Source organism: Podarcis melisellensis (assembly GCF_964234715.1).
Source record: "Podarcis melisellensis genome assembly, chromosome: 1".
NCBI lineage: Eukaryota > Metazoa > Chordata > Lepidosauria > Squamata > Lacertidae > Podarcis > Podarcis melisellensis.
The window spans coordinates 20,862,381-20,883,178 of record NC_138528.1 but is presented as its reverse complement, the minus strand read 5'-3'; the positions used below and the strand labels follow the sequence as shown (position 1 = coordinate 20,883,178).

General features: G+C 43.4%; 1 protein-coding gene across 1 annotated transcript; it reads right to left on the bottom strand.

The window, feature by feature from the left end:
• Nucleotides 1–9,777: 9,777 nt before the first annotated feature.
• LOC309371453 (alpha-1-antiproteinase-like) lies at nucleotides 9,778–20,545 on the bottom strand. Its single transcript, XM_081914082.1, has 5 exons — nucleotides 20,411–20,545; nucleotides 15,379–15,990; nucleotides 13,072–13,339; nucleotides 11,350–11,497; nucleotides 9,778–10,022 (listed from the first exon to the last, which is right to left on the bottom strand). The coding sequence occupies exons 2-5, from the start codon at nucleotides 15,971–15,973 to the stop codon at nucleotides 9,831–9,833; spliced, it is 1,203 nt and encodes a 400-aa protein (XP_081770208.1). The 5' UTR covers nucleotides 15,974–15,990; nucleotides 20,411–20,545; the 3' UTR covers nucleotides 9,778–9,830.
• Nucleotides 20,546–20,798: the final 253 nt, after the last annotated feature.

Sequence of the window (20,798 nt, the reverse complement as noted above, 5' to 3'; positions counted from 1 at the left end):
AGAGCTTTGAAAGAACACTTCTCCCTCAGCTGGCTTCCCTTGCACAAACAATCTTGGGGTATGCTTATCATAAATTATTATTATTATTCGACATTTTAAACGTTTATCATAAAGCTGAAAACTATCTTAAAATGCTGTGGGAGCAAGAAAGTCAGGAACAGCAAGATCTAATCTCAGGGTCAAGGGAGTTCCACAGGCTTGGGCCCACTACAATGCATTCATGCCTTCTAGTAGTTATGAGCCATGGGGAACCGTCAAAGGAGACTCCCCCAAAGATCTCAGTGGTTGGGCCAGGATATAAAGAACCAGGTGGTCCTGGAACCATGTTGTTAAGGGCTTCATAAAAACCTTGAAACGACCCTGTAGCAAAACGGAAGCCAATCCAAGCATCTAAGCATCAGACCTATGTGCTGGCAATGGTCTTCTGAAAGAGCACCAATGAAGTAGCGTGTGACCTAAGTTGCATTACCCATAATCACTGTAATGGGGACCTTCCTTAGCTGGAGCCCAGAGAGAAAGAGCAGACTAGTGTGCCTATCTCAGTAGCACTGAGCTCACCTTTCCTTACTCCTCACTGGGTCCAGGCTACCTTGGGGACCACCTGAACCCTTGAATCCCAGCTTGACCACTGAGATTATCTGTAGGAGCATTGCTGGTTGCCCCAAATTGGTGAGGCTCATTTGACATCAACACAAAACCGAGTCTTCTGTGCTATTGGCCCGTTCTGCCAATAGAGATTCAGCAGGTGCCTTCTCCACTAAACTTCTTCATCACCATCATCTGAACAGTCTCTGTATGGTGGGACCAGGATGATAAAATCGATCTGGAGTCTTTAGAAAAGTTAGGCCTTGAACCCAGTTACAAGATTAACAATAGGCCTTAGAGCACATCGGCTGCAGCCTTTTACAAGAGGGAGGGGGCACAGACTCAAAAGCTGGCAGCAATAAGCTTTAAGATTAAACACCATTTCATTTTAAAAATATGTATCTTTTGAAAACAGCTGGATATGCCATTTTAAATGGCTTGATTTATGCCTCGTTTCTAGGCTTATTCAGTTTCTAGGGAAACTGAAGTTCCACGGTTACTAAAATTGCACTGAGTTCAATTGTACCCCGCAGTTTCTTTTAAAAGCATGCATTCAAATACATAGGCCACTGCTGTGCAATATTGAACTTTACTAAAATGAGCTGGACAAAACAATTTTTTGAAAGCCTTACATAATCTGCTAGGGATAGAAGCATCTTCAGAAGCATTTGGACGAAGACCACATAATTCTTGGATGGCAGCCATCCATCAGACATTATTGCACCATTTCCCAGAACCTGCAAATCTTGCAAAATGAACAATGAACAGGTGAAAACAGAATGAGAGAGGTGTGTGAAAATTACGAACAAAGACGTAATTCATTTAGAGCAACAAGAAATGCTACACAAGACCTTTTGCATTAGGCCAAAGTAGGAGAAATCTTGTCATAGTCTTTGGGAATAATTTCATGCACTCTTGCTAGCACTGCTAGTATTTCTGGCCAATTTGCATTCATTATATTCTATCCAAAAGTAAAGACCTCCTTATTAAACAAATTCCAGAAAATGGTGCAATGGCCCTTGACAGAACATTTGTCATCCGATAATTGTGTTCTGTTCCTTCAACGTGTGGTGAACTCGAAAAAAGATTTTTTATTGCACATTGCAAAAGTTGCAGCAGAGGGCAAATGTGCCTGAACTGGATTATGTCCCAGATTAATATCTGATGGGAGCATAAAAATGTGGGGTGGTTCCATCAGTCAATACGTAGTTCACAAGCTCTTAAACATATTTGGGAAAGACAATAGAAAACCCTACTCAGTGATGGTAAAACAAACAAACAAACAAACAAACAAACAAAATTTGCAGTTGCAAAAAATAAAGATGCCATTTAGAGGTTCTTGTAATCTGTATGGTGGGATGGACTTTTGCCATTCCTTCACTACAGGTGAGAACCTCACACATCATAGCACATGCTAAGGATGCCACTGAATATTCAGGATGGTTCAGGCACAGAATGATGATTTAAGTTGTGACCAGGAAGAAGATGACCCCACCAAGTACAAAATGCAGAGATCATAATCCTCAGGAGTTTGCCACAAAACAACCCTATAATGGACTTCGCCTCATTATGGTCTGCCCATGGACTGTCTCGCCAGAGTGGTGCATGCTCTAGTTATCTCCTGCTTGGACTACTGCAATGTGCTCTACGTGGGGCTACCTTTGAAAGTGACCTGGAAACTCCAACTAATCCAGAATGTGGCAGGTAGACTGGTAACTGGGAATGGCTGCCAAGTAACACCGGTCCTGAAAGACCTACATTGGCTCCCAGTACGTTTCCGAGCACAATTCAAAGTGTTGGTGCTGACCTTTAAAGCCCTAAACGGCTTCAGCCCAGTATATCTGAAGGAGCGTCTCCACCCCCATCGTTCAGCCCAGACATCGAGGTCCAGTGCTGAGGACTTTCTGGCGGTTCCCTCACTGTGAGAAGCGAAGTTAGAGAGAACCTTCTCAGTAGTGGTGCCCACCCTGTGGAACACCCTCCCATCCGACGTCAAGGAAATAAACAACTATCTGACTTTTAGAAGACATCTGAAGACAGTCCTGTTTAGGGAAGTTTTTAATGTTTGATGCTTTATCGTATTTTAAATATTTTGTTGGAAGCCGCCCAGAGTGGCTGGGGAAACCCAGCCAGATGGGAAGCGTATCAATCATCATCATCATCATCTAACGTTACGGCTTAGCTCCTTAGCATCCTTTCAGTTATTGGAAGAGAAACACAGTCGGCTTTTGTTCAGATCCAGCTGGCGCCACTAGATGTCATGGCAGTCCTTTTCGATCGGAAGGAAGAAGTGGTGGAACCAGTTTGATTACATCCCTTTCTATGGCTGGAAACAGATGGTGCTTCTGCGCTCCCAAGTATTAATGTATATACAGATCTTACTTTGTTGGAGTGGCATAGGATGGAGCCACACAGCAATTACAGCGCAGCAGAAATGTAAAAAATTGAGTCTATGAGAAGAAAAGCTTAGATGACTTAAATCACGTGGCTCTTTGTAAACCGCTTTGAGTTTTTTTCCCTTTTATAATCAAGTATAATTTTATAATTGTAGTAAATAAAACAATGGCTTTAAGGAACCTCCATTTTCAGAGGTCACTGAATACCAGTTGCTGAGAAGCCACAGCAGTGGAGGGCTATGAAGAACCTAAGAAGTGCCTTGCTGGATCAGAGCATAGGCCCAACTGGTCCAAGCACCCTGATAACCCCCCGCTCAAAAAAAAAAAACTTCAAAAAATTACCACAAATCATTTTATGAATATATGCATGTGCCTTCATGCACCTAAAATGTCTTCCTTCTGAGGTAAAGTAGCTCTCTTCAAGGCTAGCTAGATGATTTACCAATGAGATAAAGCAGAACAAACAATGGTGAAATGTTGTGAGCCCACTCAGCCATCTTCCTTGAGTTGCAAAATACTTAGCGACTGAGTTACAGGATTGCAGTGTGGGGGGTGATGGCCTCACTCACTAAAACACAGATATAGCATCCGAGAGGCTCCAACTGACTTGCGTTAAGGGAAGAACAAATGCCTGGTGCAGGAAATCCTGTAAAACCAGCCTCATCTATTATGCTCTGAAACTTCTGTTTGAAATTTCCACCCCAGCACATAGCCCAGCTGCCAAAAAGAAGAAGGGCAGTCTAGCTGGGAGCAAGCTAAGGTGACTTCTTCAACTTCTGCACTCTAGTAATCTTTGGCAGTGCTAAAATTAGTACTTCGGCAGTTTTCATTGCATTCGTTTGACGCCCCCCTGCAATTTTCACTAATGTAAAAGATAAGTTCTTTTACATTTTAGTCATGCCTTAATATATTTACCAGTCCCTTTATGTGTTGACAAAGAAGCAAGTTGTGCTGAGCTCGGAGGGGCTTACATACCCCTGGGATAGCTCAGTCGGTAGAGCACGAGACACTTAATCTCAGAGTCGTGGGTTCGAGCTCTACGTTGGTCAAAAAAGGTTCCTGTGTTGCAGAGGGTTGGACTAGATGATCCTTGTGGTTCCTCCCATCTCAACAGTAAGTGGGAATTGGAATGCAGCCCTGGAATCTTGGGAAAATCATGTTGCTCTGAGGTATTGTGGGCAGTCAAAATGGTCAGTTGTTTCCCAGATACAGCTAGTGGATAAGTCCACATTAGGGCTGGGTGATATATTGATATATCATCCCAAACTGGTTTGAAGTCCATATTGTGATATTGGTTTCATAATTTTTGACCTGACAATATATTGTGAATCAAATCGCGCTATGCAAAAATCACGATATGGGGGAAAGGGTCGGCCGATGCCTCTACATAGCTCCATTCTTATTTCAGACATTGTAATATATAATGGGAAATGAGGAGGAGGGGGCAGAAGCAGAGAGGCAGCTGGCTGAAACATGGTGTCATTAGAAAGCATCCCATACCCTCCAGCTGCCAGAACCCGGCGAGCCTTAAAAGTAGGAGAACAAGGAGCTCAAAGGCAGAGGGCACATTAAGCACCCGAATGAGGAAGTGGGAGAGACAGGGGTGGAAATTCACTCAGGACAACCCCATTATCCAAGAGGCTGGGTTCTATAGCCTCTCTCTGTAAATATTGAAATGAAAAAGGATGGTAAGAAACCTTTTCTTGTCTTTATACTTTTCCTGGGCAACCAGCCAAGAGCCACTGGCAGCATCCTGACATGAGCCCTACTGTTTGCCTCTGCATAGTTCCTTCCTTATTTCAGGCATTGTGATTTATCGGTCTAAACCACTGAGCCTCTTGGACTTGCCGATCAAATGGTTGGCGGTTCGAATCCCCGCAACAGGGTGAGCTCCCGTTGCTCTGTCCCAGCTCCTGCCCACCTAGCAGTTTGAAAGCACATCAAAGTGCAAGTAGATAAATAGGTACCGCTGCGACGGGAAGGTAAACGGCATTTCTGCGCTTCCATCATGGTGTTCCGTTACACCAGAAGCGGTTTAGTCATGCTGGCCACATGACCTGGAAAGCTGTTTGTGGACAAACACCAACTCCCTCGGCCTGAAAGCGAGATGAGCGCTGCAACCCCATAGTCCCCTTTGACTGGACTTAACTGTCCAGGGGTCCTTTACCCTTTCTTACCTTTATATCACAATGTTTAGCTGGTGATCTGTCACGATGTTGAAAGCCAGATACCACCCAGCCCTAACCCATATCTAGATAAAACCTGCAGTTGGGGGCCTGACAGCAGTCGCTGGGATTAGGACTAAGGGGTGTCCTTACCAGTGGCCCCCTGAAACTGGAGCTAGTGCTGTTTGCCAGCATCATGCTATGCGTCTAAATGTTGGTGGAGGTGAAGGTGAGAGGCTGTCTCAGCTTCCATGGGACCTGTACCTGAACAAGCCCATGCTGGTATCAAATGGAGGAGTGTAATGAACTAGTATAGGCTGTGCAAGAGCATAGATTGCAGAGCAGAGTCCACCTTCTGTACAAATGGCTGTGTACTGGGAAAGGAATCATTGCCGTGTGGGCGTTAGAGTGGGAGGCTGCAAAGAATGGCTGGTACAGAGAGGAAACGCAAAGAACGAACACGAGAGAGACATTTGCTCATCCCAGGTGGTGGGGGCCGAGGAGGACACAGGAGCAGCGAGAGGGGGAGAAACTGAAAACACACACACAAACTAATTGGAATGGACATTGTGACTTTTGGCAGAGAAAGCACAAGCGTTGTGTCAGTTGCTCATTTATACTCCCTGGTAGCTCTCGCTATTGCAGCATTAAAAGCAAGGAGAATCAGGGAGACAAACTTTGCCTGTACTGGATTCCACTGGATTCCACGGTTCTCCAAAAATGTTTTCTGTAAAAGGCGAAAGATTGATACAATCTGAAGAGAAACCAGAAAATGTTTTCTGGAGTGCAAGCCAGCCAATCAGGAGGATCAATGGTCCTTTGGCTGTGTTTCTGGCATTTAGCAGGATGGGAGGGAGGAGAAAGGGCTTCCTGACTCTCTCCCTTCTCTCTTCCAAACATGGCCACTCTTTCCTCTCTCTCTCAGCCTGTGCTGCAAACAGAATGTTTGCAAGCTGCCCAGAGAACATAAGGTGATGTGCAACCCCCATCTCTGGCCAGCAAGAGACTGCAGGAGTTCCAGTGCTGACCTGGGTTCGGTTTCCTTGGAATGAAGGTTAATGCAGTTTGTGGTTCTTTTAGGATATGCGGTTTACACACATGTACAACCCAAGCATAGGGTGGAGGGGCTCACAGCATTAACATTCCTGCAGATCTTGTTTCCTCATTGGGTTTCCAGGGAGGCCTCCAAGTCATAGCTTTGGGTCGAGAAATGAGCAAGACACACCTCTGTGTCTCCAGTCATCATTGCCCTCCCCAGCGTTTGCCTTTTGCTGCTGTCGGTCTCCTCCGGAGGAGAGTTGAGGGAGGCAGCTTCTAGCCTGCTGAGAAGATCCTTCTCTCACTCAACTGTATTTAAAACAAGTTGCTGAAGTGCCTGAAGCACTGCACCAGCAGTTGAAACTGCATAATAATAATAATAATAATAATAATAATAATAATAATAATAATAAATTTATACCCCGGCCATCTGGCTGAGTTTCCCCAGCCACTCTGGGTGGCTCCCAATCAAGTGTTAAAAATAGTGTCCGATAACTTTCTTTTCTGCTTTGCTTTTATGTATTTATAACTTTTCTAGTTTTGAATTTGTTCTGTGTACTATAAACTTCTGATTTCTGATCTTATTTGAATTTACAGGCATGCTTTGTAAACTTCCTTCTTCCCCCTAGACTCTATGCCTCACTGTTTTGCATTTTGATAAGAAGTGGTTTACAACCACTTTAGGTACTGCTCACTGTGGAAAGGGGGCATCTAAATCAATCGAATCGATCAAACTGACTAGCCCAGGAGCTCAGCTGCCAATGAAGCCATGTGAACATGAGAAGGAACGAAGGGGTTCTTCAAACATTGTAGATGCAAGTATAGTGTAGCTATTCTTGCATAATCCTTCTCAAACAGATGGATGCCAGCATGCAAAGGAACTGACAGTCAAGGTAGCATATGTGTAGTCTCTGTAGGTGTCACTGGTAGGAAGCCAAGCTTGGGAGATGAATACTGCTATGATTTATCTGTCCAACATGCACCTGCCATTGAAGCAATCCTGTCCCTGGAAACTGGAGTATAGTTTTAAGAGCTGGCTCCATGTGAGTATGATTTATTCCACACCAGTGACGGATTTGGCAATGTGCTTACAGGATGCTGTGCTCCTGGCTTGGCACTATGGTACAAAATTGCTTAAGAAGTATATTATCTGAGTCAAAAGTAAACCTAATGAAGGTGAGGCAGATTTGACTTCTGTTGGATACAGCAGGATTTAGGCGTGGGTGACTTCCGTCCCTTTTTTTTTTTTTTGCACCAGTGCAATCATCTACTTTCCTGTTTGTTTCTCATGAATCTAAAAACATCATCATCATCATCATCATCATCATCATCATCATCTTTTAAACAAGTATGCTAATATTAATTGTGCATACTGCTCAAGCCCCCCCTTTTACTCTCCCGGTTGCTTTCATGTTCTTGTTACTGTTTCTGGACTCCTTTGTTCCAATTTAGATGACTTTTAAAAATAATAATGATAAGCAAAATCGTGGAGAACATCCACTACTGGAGGTCCTGTGCATCTGAATGCCAGTGGCTGGGAACCACACTTGGGCAGGGCACTGTTGCAGAAAGTCCTGCTTGTGGACTTCCCATGGGCATCTGATTGAGATGAGTTTTAGGTCTGATCTAGCAGGGCCCTTCCTATGCTCTCCTTTGTGCCCTCCGACAACCATTGAATCTGATTGACTGAAGAGAGAACTATGTATGTGTGACGTTAACATATGAGAGTGCTGGAGGTGAAATAGTTAAACAAGTTACCCAATCAGAACCCAGGGGGTGGAGTCAGAGGGACTATAAAACCAGCTCTGGGAGGTGCGAAGGGGGGAGTTCGTTGGGAGTTGGGTGGTTGGTTGGAGTGGGAGTGAATTGGGATAGAGTCTGTGGGTAGGTTGAGTTAGTGTAGCAAAATAAGCTGAGTCAGGAACAGTTAGGAGCTAGGAAGACAAGTAAATATCTGAGAGGTGGTTTAGTGAGTGAGAGCAGGTAGCGGAAGTTATAGGTCTGGATAGGCAGCCCATGATTGTAGTTGACTGAGACCGTTTATGAAACCACACACTTGTTAAACTGAAATAAATAAACAGACTCAGTATTTTACCAGGTAGGGCCTGGGTGGTGGCAGCGAGAAATAAAGTGGATCAATAGACGGTGAAACGTCCAGGGACCCTGTGTGATCGCCACAGTATGTGATTTTGTCATCAAAATCTGATGCGATGATGCCATGGGGAACAATTAAACACGAGCAACCGCTGAACAGTAGTGAAGATAAATGAGGCCAAAGACAGGGATGGCCAAGAAGATCAGCAATGGGGCTGAGAAGAAACAGCTGCCAGAGAAATAAAAGGGGGCATTTCAATGGTTCAGACCAGAAACCTTCCAGGGGACATTTATACTAGACATAAAAAAGGAGAGAAGCAAGCACTCAAAAATCAATAAAGATTACAGTTTTGGTGACTGTTGAGAGTTCGTTGTAACAGATCCTTGGGGCCTCATACATCTCCTTTTTATTCTGCAGTCATGATGATTTGTGCTTATGGTGCTATTATTCATGCAGATCAGGATATCCACGGCTTCTAGAATACCAGTTGCTGGGTCTCATGTTCCAGCTGCATTTATGTGTGTGTCTCATCATTTGGCCACTGTGAGAACTGACTCTAACCCAGCAGGGCTCCTCTCGAAAAATTAAGCCTTCAAATATTATTCCCTCCCCCCGCCCCAAATCTGAGCACCTCTGAAAACTACTTCTGTGAATTAGTGTCATGAAGATGATCCATGTCAGGTTGCGGGAATCGGAGTCCCTTGAGGTGTGGTTGCACACCAGCCAACTCCCATCAGCCTCAGCCGTAATGGCCAACAATTGGGGATGATAGGAGTTGTAACCTGAAAAAAAATAGTCCCACCCATTATGTACCCAATCAGTTACTGCAGGTGAGGGCCTCCTGCAGATCCTATCTTAATTTGGAGGTTCATTCTGCACCTACTCTTGCGAGTTCTCTCCCCTTAAACATTAGACAAATGACAACTCCATCTTTTTTCTGGCACCTACTGAAGACCTTCTTCCAACAAGCCTTTCAACTAGACATATTTCATAGCCTACTTCTTTACTGCAATTGCTTTCATATGCTTTACTGTTTGTGTGTTTGTTGTCCTGCACTCCTCTGGGAGGAAGGGTGGGCTATAAATGTAAACAACAACAACAACAACAACAACAATAACCACCTATAGGGCTGCCATACACCTAGAATTTCCCAAACAAAGCTGGGATTCTGCCATCAGAAACAGTATCTGGGCTGAAATCGCTGAAATGTCCAGGAAAATCTGGACGTATGGCAATCCATGTGGGAAGTGTAGATTGTATCTGGTCAGCTGAAAAATCACAGGAAACACTACAGTCTTCTTCATGGTTCTCCTGTGGTGGCTGTAATGTTTGATTTGACCTCTGGTTTGTTGCAAAAAACAATACCAGGACCCCTACTGCTTATGCTCTGAAGGGAGCATGGAAAATAGTCAGAAAAGAAGTATTTGGAGACTCCTTTTCATTCCCACATCATTCTGCACTGCCTCTGGTTTGAAAAAGAGAAGGACTCCAGATTAACTTTGGGTTGCCAAAATGCTTTATTCCAAAGCTTCATTCAGAATTCACTGACACTTAGGGCTGAACGGGATTTACTATTTTGCCAACAAATAATGTGTAGTTGGTCTGTCTTTCATACATCAGCACAAAAAAGGGCATGTTGAATTCTAAGGTTGGAGGCAAAGACATGGGTATGGCTTCTACAACAGTGGCTGCTGCCGCCTCTGACCCTTTCTCATCCATGGTGAGCACAGCCTTATGGGTAGCCTGAGGAAGAACAAAGAAAGACATCAGAGTTTGGAGAGGAGAAAAGGATTTCATTTGTGAAGGAAATGCTTTTTTTGAAAGGCCTTTGTCTTCACTGCCGCTTACCTCTGGCCATCTATGTGATTTCCCCTTCTGTCAATGAGTAACTTTGCTGAGGTGACATCACAAAAACACATGGGTTGGTGCAACCAATCACAATAAATGCCTATGAGGGCACATTAGACCCTCAGCAGCCAAGGACCCAAAAGGGTATCAGAACTCTTGGGCAAACCCTAATGTTCAGAAACGTGAGCTTTGTTGGCACTGAGGAGGCTAACGCTGGAGAGAATATCATAGTCAGACAGCATATAGCACAGTCCTATTTCAAATACATGTCTTCAAATAAAAAAAGAACAGGGTGGACAAGGCCTGGCTTCATTACTTACTCTGCCAAGACCCCAGTACAGTGTTACCTCTGGATGTGAACGGGATCCGTTCCGGAGCCCTATTCGCATCCAGAAGCGAACGCAACCAGTGTCCATGCACCTGCATGTGCGCGGGTCACGATTTGCCGCTTCTGCGCATGTGCGTGACGTCATTTTGACCATCTGCGCATTCGCGAGCGGCGAAACCCGGAAGTAACACGCTCCGTTACTTCCGGGCCGCTGCAGCGCGCAACCCAAAAATACTTATCCCAAAGCTACTTCAACCCGAGGTATGACTGTAGTATCCAACACTTCTGCCACGTGCTCTGGGCCTACATTATGGCTAATTTTTAATCCTGCTAAATGTAACTTTTGTTTTATTTATCGTAGTTGTGCTCAATTTCATTTCCCATTCATACGAGCAGGTTGTATAGCTCCTTCGTCTTTGATATGTCCACTTTCTCTGGTCCTCATCTCCTTAATTCTGCGGTGTGTCGCAACTCGTATTATTAGGCAATATGGTCCTTAAGATTTGTAAGAGGGAGTCTTTGCTTACCATCCCTACCAGCACCTACTAGCGAGGCTTGCCTGGTGCCTTCCTTATATATCTTTAGGTGCCAGATGAAAATATTCCTCTTAAACTAGGCCTTTGGGTGATTAAAATCATATACCCCTTTTAAATGTGTTTGTCAGAGGGGATTTATTGCTTTGTTTTCATTTTATTATGTATTTTGTGTTCTCATTTTGCATTTTTATGTTTGAACAGCGGTATACAAATTTAATTAATAAGAATAAGAATAATTTAAACAGATGGAGCACAATTAATTCAATTTGCCCAAATAAAACAAGATACTTTGCAAAAGAAAAAAGAAAAAAAAGAGAAGAAGTCATGTGACTAATGGGAATTCTTGTTTTCAACTTACTTTTCCCACTTTCAAACGCTGCCCAGTGATTCCTGTCAGATCAGCTTGATCACTGAAGACATCAGTAATGCCCATTTTGCTGAGGGTCTCCTTTAGTTCATAGCTGGCAGAAATATTAAACTTTGGAAGGAACACAGATGCTGTACCACTTCAGGAACAGAAAGATACAAGAAATTACTTCAATTATTTGCTCAAATGGCTGACATCTAAAAGGGCATCTCATGGCTCCCAAGCAGATATGATAGAAACATATTCTCATTGAGACTCAATGTGCTTGGAGCCTTGTCCAGCTATGGCAACCATCACCATCCTGGTACGTACCATTTATTTTGGATTACGGTTCGTATAAGTCCTAGTTAGCACAGCCCTGCTGGCTAGGGCTGATGGGAGCTGTAGCCTAAAACATCCTGCGTGCACCAGGTTGCTGAATGCCATGTTACAGCAACAAACTTTATGTAGGGCTTCCCTTGAGAACTTTTCAAAGGCTTCAGCCGGTGCAAAATGTTGTGGCATGGCACCCCGTTCAGTATAAAGGTACTCAGCAAAATGGCACCCAGTTCCACAGCCTGTGAATGGAGCTGCAATATTTCCCTTTGTTGCAGGATGAAAGAATATTCCATCCGTTATACTTTGCATTTACAGAGCACATTTCAGGTTTGAGGAGCTCCATATATGTTATCTCAGAACAAGGCCAGCCATAGCATTAGGCAGAGTGAGGCAGCTGTCTCAGGTGGCAGAAATTAGGGAGAAATTAGGGAGTGACAACAAGATGATGATGGACAGAACTGTAGGTAAAGGTAAAGGACCCCTGGACGGTTAAGGTGACTATGGGGTGTGGTGCTCATCTTGCTTCAGGGAGATTTCCGGGTCATGTGGCCAGCATGACTAAACTGCTTCTGGTGCAACGGAACACCATGACGGAAACCAGAGTGTACAGAAACACCATTTACCTTCTCGTCGCAGTGCTACCTATTTATCTACTTGCACTGGTATGCTTTAGAACTACTAGGTTGGCAGGAGCTGGGATAGAGCAATGGGAGCTCACCCTGTCACATGATTTCGAAGTGCCGAGCTTTTGATCGGCAAGCCCAAGAGGCTCAGTGGTTTAGACCACAGTGCTACCCACATCCCACAGAGCTATGAATAGACAGAGCTGTGTACTCAGGTGCAGCAGACGATTCTGGTTACTACCGATGTTAAAGTATGATTTGAATGGCCAGTTAAGTCAGCTTTTGTATGTGACATGGGGGAAGCATCCAGTCATTTGTCTCAGGGCAGCTTACTCTGTGGCATTAACACCTTCATGTTTTAATTAGACACAAGCATTTTGGTTATATGAGACTGGTTATCCTACAGCTACGGCTAGGAGTAGTCTTACGACTAGATAAGTTTGCCATGGCAAAGTAAGAGCAGTCCTAACATTCAGAAAGGCTTTCCTATATTATATGGTCCACATCTAGTCCTTTACCTTGTAAGTGGTATGGTAATCGAAGACAGTAAGGCTGGATCTACACTAATCTGTAAAAACGCTGTAAACCCCCCCCATATAGCTCTTAATACAATTTCCTATTGCCGACGGATAGCTGCTCTACAGCACCCTCTGGTGTCACATTTTTATAATGCATTTTAACGTTATAACCGACCAGTGTAGCTTTGCCCTAAGTTGCTGATTGGTTACAAATATATCTAATGGAAACATTAAAGAAGCAACACAAAACTTACCGGTGGAGCTTTACTGCCCATTTGGTCCAAGTATCTAATGAGAAAGCCTCCTCTACCTGCTTGAGTTTTCCGGAATCTGGCAGAATAAAGAATGCGGTGGCACTCCCCTTGTAGTCCATTCGTAGCACTTGGCAATGCAATTCAGCATCATAGTAATACCAGAACCAGCCCAGCCTGTGCATCATCGGGACTTTGACAGTTGTGTGTTCGTTCACAAAGAAGTCCCTTTCTTCTGTATGAGCTGGATCAAAAGGTTTCTCCCAAGCACCTTAAGAGAAAAGAAGAGACCACCACCACATTACGGAGAGATTACACAGTGCATTCAAATCACAACATTTGATCTTATTTGCAATATTAGTGTGTTTTTTTCTGGCAGAGATTGTTGCTACATGTCAGCAGGTTCATAGACAGGCACTGCTTGTTTTCCCATCGCAGTGCTGCAGCAGTCTAGACTGCAGCTCAGCTTCCTGAACTGCTATGTAGGGTTGAATACGGTTGGTATATGTTTATGCATGCAGAGGGGGGGGGGAGGGCAAGATATGATTGCTTTTGGTGTGCTGTTTAACTGGGGTGTGTTTTCTTGCACCTGCAGCTAGTTCGTCACGTGAGAATGAGTCAGCAACCATGTGAGAACGACTCAGCAGAAACTACAATATAAAGGCTGCTGTGTTTGGAGGCAAGTTTGCTCTCAGCCAGAGTGTGGTCTGTATGCTGCAAGGAAAGTATCTGTTGTATGTATCTGGAACTGCATTATTGTCAATAAAGCAACTGATTCTTCTTAGAAGTGTTTACTGTTTCTCTGGTCTTTTGCACACCCTGCTGAGATTGGGGTGGGCACTTTGCACATGCCCCAACAAATACGACAGCAACAAAGCTGCACCAGAGCAGTGCATTTTACACAATAAGAAAGTAAAGGAAATTAATTGTTTAGCTGAGGGGGTCAAATGTAGGATCCAAGCCCACAGGCATCACTTGGGGCATCCTTTCCACCACCTCACCACCTCCTCCCGGTGCTTCAGTTACACTGGATAAAAAGTTAAACCTCTTGCTGGATCCTTTAGGAATCCCCACCCCAAACCCTAAATATGGGAGCATTTTTAAGAAGGCCACTGCTGGGGAAGAAAAGGTTAACTTTCCCCATCTGCTGTGGACCTCCCCCTCCCCAAACTGCTGTACAACAATGGTGCCTGAAAAAAGTATATGGTTGGCTTCAATTTCCATCAAGCTCAAATAAGGCATAGGGGGCTCTTTTCAGCCAGGGGTTGGGGAGTTGTAGCTAGGAAGGGAAGAGTTAACCATTACCACCCTGGCCACTGTGGGTCATGCAACAAAAATGCCTTCTGTGCTGCAATTAGGATAATGGTGGAGACATTACAGTAAGAGACTCTAGGGGTGAAAGAATGAATAGCTGGAATGTAGGTTGAATGTGTTCATGTTACAGCTGGGTGCCCGCCCTGTGGAACACCCTCCCATCCAATGTCAAGGAAATAAACATCTATCTGACTTTTAGAAGACATCTGAAGGCAGCCCTGTATAGGTGAGTTTTTTTAAATTTGAGGTTTTCCATGTTTTAATATTTTGTTGGCTGGCGCCCAGAGTGGCTGGGGCAATCCAGTCAGATGGGTGGCAAATAAATAATAAAATTATTTTTTATTATTACTGGTGAAGATAACGTGGTGGCAGCTTCACTGTGAGACTCAAGGTTGCCTGGACTCTCGATCACTCAAAGTGTGAATGATGTCAGAGGCTGGGGATATGTATGCAAACCCTACCCTCTAGGTCCTCACATGAATTGCACCCCCCTTCAGTTGAGCAGGGAGGTTTTGTAGGCAGCTTCTACTGAACTCACTTGAACAAGAGTAGGACACTTTGTGTGACGTTATCAGTGTTCCTGGTCATATGGAGGGAACTACGCACATCCAAGGGAACACAAACAGAAGCCCCTCAAAGATTTTCCCCCAGCAAATGAGGGGATGCTTGTGGACTAAATATTTGGGGGGATTAAACGAAGGGGATCATTGGCTCACTCCATGCCTTTGTCCACAGATACATGCCTCAAGTCACAGGCAAAGGATTCTCCCTGATAATAATAATAAATAATAATTATTTTATTATTTCTACCTCGCCCATCTGACTGGATTGCCTAGAGATGGGATTTACTCTGAGCCCATGAGCCCCTTCTGAGCAAAGTGCAAATTTCAAAGAACTGCTGCGTTTCAGCTTTCACATGGTTTCGGAAAATTCAAATTAGAAGGTTTATCTTTAAATCTGAACGGAGTTGAATTTATCCCCCACCCCAAAGTGTACCTTTAAAGAATATGTAGTTCGCTATAGCCAGTGAGGTATCTGGATCAAGACCTTTGACGACCTCCGAAATTTTCCCGTGGGTTTTCTTGTCTATATAATCGTTGATTTGTTTCTCGGCTTCTTTTGGCTCCTGGAATTTTGTGGGCAACACCTCTGTGGCGTAAAAAGCCTTGACGTCATCCAGAAAGGTTGGTAATGCCTCCAGGCCCTCCCTTAAAAAAAGAGCATCTCCTAGCTCGAGTTGGTACCCAGAATCTGAGCGAGTGAGCACGGAAAAGTCATTATGGAGTGCCCGGTGGATCTCCTTCTCTGGAATTTCTGTCAGGTTAAAGCAAAGGCCTTCTAGGATCTGAGTGCGTGTGGCAGATTTTGCCCCCAGTGAAAGAATGGAAAAGGCAGATGCAATACTGACGGGCGAGAAGAAAATATTTGCATCAGGTGAGGCTGAAGAAGCCAGACTAATAAATTTAATTGCAAAACGGCCAATATTTGGATATATAGCAGTTAGCTGTGTGCTGTTCTGTTCCTCAGGACCCTGATGATGCCCATTGGAGAGGCTGGCCAATATCAAACAGAGACAGATGGCAGAGTACATTCTTCCGGTCAGTTCTTCTGCGAATTGAGAGAGAGAGATTTTTACTTGCCACAAAATGTGTTAGTAGCAACAGCAGCAACAACAACTCAAAACAGTTCCTGCTCCCATTCAGAGTCAGCTCGTCTCCTGAAGGTCAACATGAGAGGAAGATGGAAGAAGCATTTCACAATGCATTGTCAGACTTTAGTCAAGAATGTACTTTACTGGCTCCACTCCAAACACAATGCATACCTCAACGCCATAATATGCACACATCTATCTGCAATATAGATTTGCACATGTTGGTTATGCTTTAGTGCAGACCCTCCAAGTGTCCCTATTTTCCAAGGACAGTCCCAGATTTACAGAACACCTCCCGGTTTCTGATTTGATCCTGGAATGTCCCGCTTTTCCTTAGGACATCCCTACTTTCATGGAGAAATGTTGGTGGGCATGGAGTTATGTGACCCCCAAGCCAAAGAGATAAGTAACTATACAACCTTTAGAAGACATCTGAAGGCAGCCCTGTATAGGGAAGTGGTTTTTTAAATGTTATGTTTTATTATGTTTTTATATATGTTGGAGTGACTGGGACAACCCAGTCAGATGGGTGGGGTATAAATGATGATGATGATGATGATGGAATAAAGGTAATGGTTAAGGGACCCCTGACCATTAGGTCCAGTCGCGGATGACTCTGGGGTTGCAGCACTCGTCTCACTTTATTGGCCGAGGGAGCCGGCCTACAGCTTCCGGGTCATGTGTCCAGCAGGACTAAGCCGCTTCTGGTGAACCAGAGCAGTGCACGGAAACACCATTTACCTTCCCGCTGGAGCAGTACCTATTTATCTACTTGCACTTTGATGTGCTTTCAAACTGCTAGGTTGGCAGGAGCAGGGGACCGAGCAATGGGAGCTCTACCCGTCGCAGGGATTCGAACCGCCGACCTTCTGATCGGCAAGTCCTAGGCTCTGTGGTTTAACCCACAGCACCACCCGCATCCCTTGATGATGGAATAGGACATCCCTATTTCTTCAGAGAAATGTTGGAGGGTATGTTAGTGTGCACATGGTATGGAGCCAACCCCTGCTTTGCAGGTCTAGCTGCCTACGGCATGGCATAAATGTGGACGATGTGACAATGTCCACGATTGGCCAGTGAGAACATAAGAAGATCTCTGCTGAATCAAACCAAAGCCCCATTTTGACCAGCATCCTGTTCTCACGGTGGGAAACCAGGTGCTTATGGGAAGTAGAACATGACTGCAACAACACTCTCCCTACTTGTGATTTCCAGCAACTGCTATTCACAAACAGGTTATCTCTGACAGTGGAGGCAGAACATAGCCACCATGGCTTGTGGTTGTTAATAAACTTATCCTCTATTAATGTGACTGATCCTCTTAGGTTGTAAACCATTTGAGTGCTTTGTTAAAAAGCTGACACATAAATGGAGTGTATAAATAAAGTAAATGAGAACTCTAGTGATACAAGTGCACTCAATGACTTTTGTATCTATGTCACTACTCGGAGCAATGGATTTTTCGACCAGCCTGGTGTCCTCCAAGTCTTTTGGACTTCAACTCCAGCAGCCCCAGTCATCATGGCCAATGATCAGGAATGATGGGAGATGTAGTACAAAAAAAATCTAGAGGGCAGTAGGTTGTGGAGGGCTGCTTTAAAGAGTTTCGCTACTAGCAAACTACCCCTGTTGGAGTACGCACAAAGCAATTCATTTTTGGTTACTTGAAGGGATTGAAATACATTTCCCTTGCAAGAAGCTTAATCTAAAAAAACTAATCAGAATATCTAGAAATTCAAACAAAACCAAAACCCCCATACCCAAATAAAATAAATAAACCAAAAACAGCCCAATCAAACTCGAACTTTGATCCCCAAGTACAATAACAAATATTTGTTGCAGGAAATGATTATGACAGTCATCCTGGACTTTGAGAAGTCTCAGGTGTGCAAATATAGCATTGTCTGGGGATACATGCCTGGTGCCACTGTGCCATTTTGCACGTAGGATTTGGGTAATTTAAAGCGACATGCATGCAATTATTGCAGGTTAGCCAAAAGCAAGCTCTTGAGAGCCAATTAGCTGTGAAAATCAGTCAGTCAGTCACCAGGACTGCAGACCTGATGACTTTAAGAGTTTAAAATACTATATGTATTTATTGTTTTTAAAGTTTATTCAATATAAGTTTTTTTTAAAAAAGCATTTTGGATTTTTAAATATTTATGTTTAAATATTCACAATTTAAACATAACATTCATACATTTATTATTTTAATGTGAATGTTTGCACATGTTCACCTTTTATTTTAGAACTGAAGCAATGTAGATTGCAGGTGCAAGGTAGCCTTAAAAATGAATGTGTAATGATTTGCATCTATTTTGAAAAAAAAGCAGCAATTTAAAAATGGGATGGCAATTTGACCTAAAAGATAATTATTCCCATTTATTGGAGCTTTTTTTCACTGTCCCTTCACCATAAATTCACAGGTTGGGTTACAAAATATAAGGGAATGCTTAGTCTCTTTAACAATCTGCCTCACCCCATACCTAGTCTTTCCTTTACACCTGACCAATTCCCTTCCTTTACACTTCACCTATCACCTATCCCTTATAGTTCCCCCAACCGCCCTCCCCTCACAGTTCACCTCAAGTAACTGGCCCCAGCCTCACCTCTATTAAAAGGAGCCTGGCAGACACTTCAGAGAGCTCCCATCCTCCTTTAAACGGCGTGATGTTTAACAGAGGGTGAGTGGTTTGCCAAATCGCTATCTGACATGCCTTCCATGCACCTTTAAACAGCTTGCCTGGGCTGCCCGCTTCTTGCTCACTTGTCTGCCATTCTGTCATCACATTGGAATTGTCAAAGCCGCCAATTAGCAGCTACCTAAACTGCAGCATGATCACAGTCTTACAAATTTATTATATAGTAAGACAATATTAAAATCAACTTACAATCAGAAAAATAGGGTGGGTTCTATATCTTTTAACTGAAGATGCATCTATCTATCTATCATCTATCTATCTATCAATCATCTATCTATCATCTATCATCTATCTACCTATCATCATCATCTATCTAGAGTCTAGGTTTCAAATGCTAGAAAAAGAAGTTCAAACTATACTGGGTAGCTATAAGCTGAACACAAGTTTGTGAGGTGAATTAAAAACAGCAAGGTGGAGGTCATTTCTACATTGGATCTTCTTCTGAGTAAGCACTGTGCCAAACTGCTGGCTGTCACTTCTTATCAGTGATAAACATTAAATTGCATTTAGTGTTTTAGAGCTGGCATTGGCCAGAGAGGGCTGGTACATTCCCAACAGCATTATTTGACTCCCATGCTTTACAGTAGCATAGGAAGTTACCTAAAACAGAGCCAGGCCATTGTTCAGTCTAGTTCAGTATTGTCTGCACTGATTGATAGCTGCTCTCCAGAGTTTCAGGCAGTGGGCATTCCTAGTGCTGCCTGGCCCTTCCCCATACTCTTTCCATGCAATCACATTCTCTTTTCAATATACTCATGTTTACTTTCTTCTAAATCATTAAAAAACTCTATAATATATTCCAATCTTTGAAATGTATATGCTTTTCTGCACCAGATGAGGTTCACTCCCCTTTTCATGCATGAGTACAAAGAAATCATTTTTAAACTTGGAAACAAAAAATATGCTTTCATTTCTCCGGTTTATGTGCACAAACATAAACAATCAGCACAAAAATTTGAAGGGAAATCTGGGGAAACTTTCACAATTACCTAACATCCTGAGTGATGAGGACATTAAAGTAAGTTTATGTATGATTCTGAGTAGTGCAAGAAATAAAAATCCTAAGTATCACTCTTATTGGCCCTGATAATGGACAACAAGAAGTCACTTAAAGACAGTTTTTTTCAGGAGAATAGGCAGATTTAAAGATACTCACTTGAAAATATGGCGCAGTATTTTCAAATACATTGCGAAGCAGTATTTAACTGCTCTATCCCCCGGTTTATCCAGATGAGTTTGCTTATTCTGTATTCATCCTGATTTGCTTGCATGGTAGATTGACTACGGACAGTATCTAAACAACGTGTTCAGTCAGTGCAAATATTTAAACTTGAGCAACAGTTCCACTGTGCAAACGTTGATCCAGGCACTGATGGGACACTGGCTGGATACTGCCCTATGTCTGGTCTGCATGTCAATAAACTTTTATCCTTCACTCATCCTGATTTGCTTATACTGTTTTTACACATCTTCCAATTTATCATTTGTTCACCCCCACACTTTTAAGTGCATTTTTACCCATTGCTTTCCAAAGCAATGGATTTGTTGTGGTAGGGCAACAAAACACTTTTATCCACTTTAACTGCACAAGCCTGAAAAGGTTCTGGTATGCGCTTGAACTTCCCCTGCAAAACAATGACAGTTTTGAGGACACCCAAAGAAGACAGATACTTACAGCAGTTGTGCAGAACCTTCCTTTCTGTTAGAAAGCATCTGATTATTTATGATCTGCTATTTATGCAAACTGCCATGTGAGCACAGTGCTTCATTAATACTTAACTGGGACTGTTGAAAGGTATTTGTTTTAAACATTGTCCAAACATTGCCAAAGAAGAGTCTTTGCTCTTCAGGCAAGGATAAATCAATTTGCTGACCTTGGCCGGGTGACCGGGGTGGAGGAAGGGGGGGTGCAGTTTACATGTTACCACCTGATGGTGTACAGGTTAAAGAGGGAATGGTTTGTAAACTCAAGAAATCCCTGTATTGTTTGAAACAGAGCGCTCGATACTGGCACACTAAACTAACAGAGGTACTGTTCTCATTAGATTTTAAACAAGGGAAAG

Excerpts from the sequence above, each read along its gene's own strand:
- LOC309371453 (XM_081914082.1), bottom strand. The coding sequence starts at position 15,973 with ATGTACTCTGCCATCTGTCTCTGTTTGATATTGGCCAGCCTCTCCAAT. Across the intron at positions 11,498-13,071 it reads TGGGCAGTAAAGCTCCACCG|TGGTACAGCATCTGTGTTCC; the intron begins GTAAGTTTTGTG and ends CTGTTCCTGAAG. Across the intron at positions 10,023-11,349 it reads AGCGTTTGAAAGTGGGAAAA|GCTACCCATAAGGCTGTGCT; the intron begins GTAAGTTGAAAA and ends GTTCTTCCTCAG.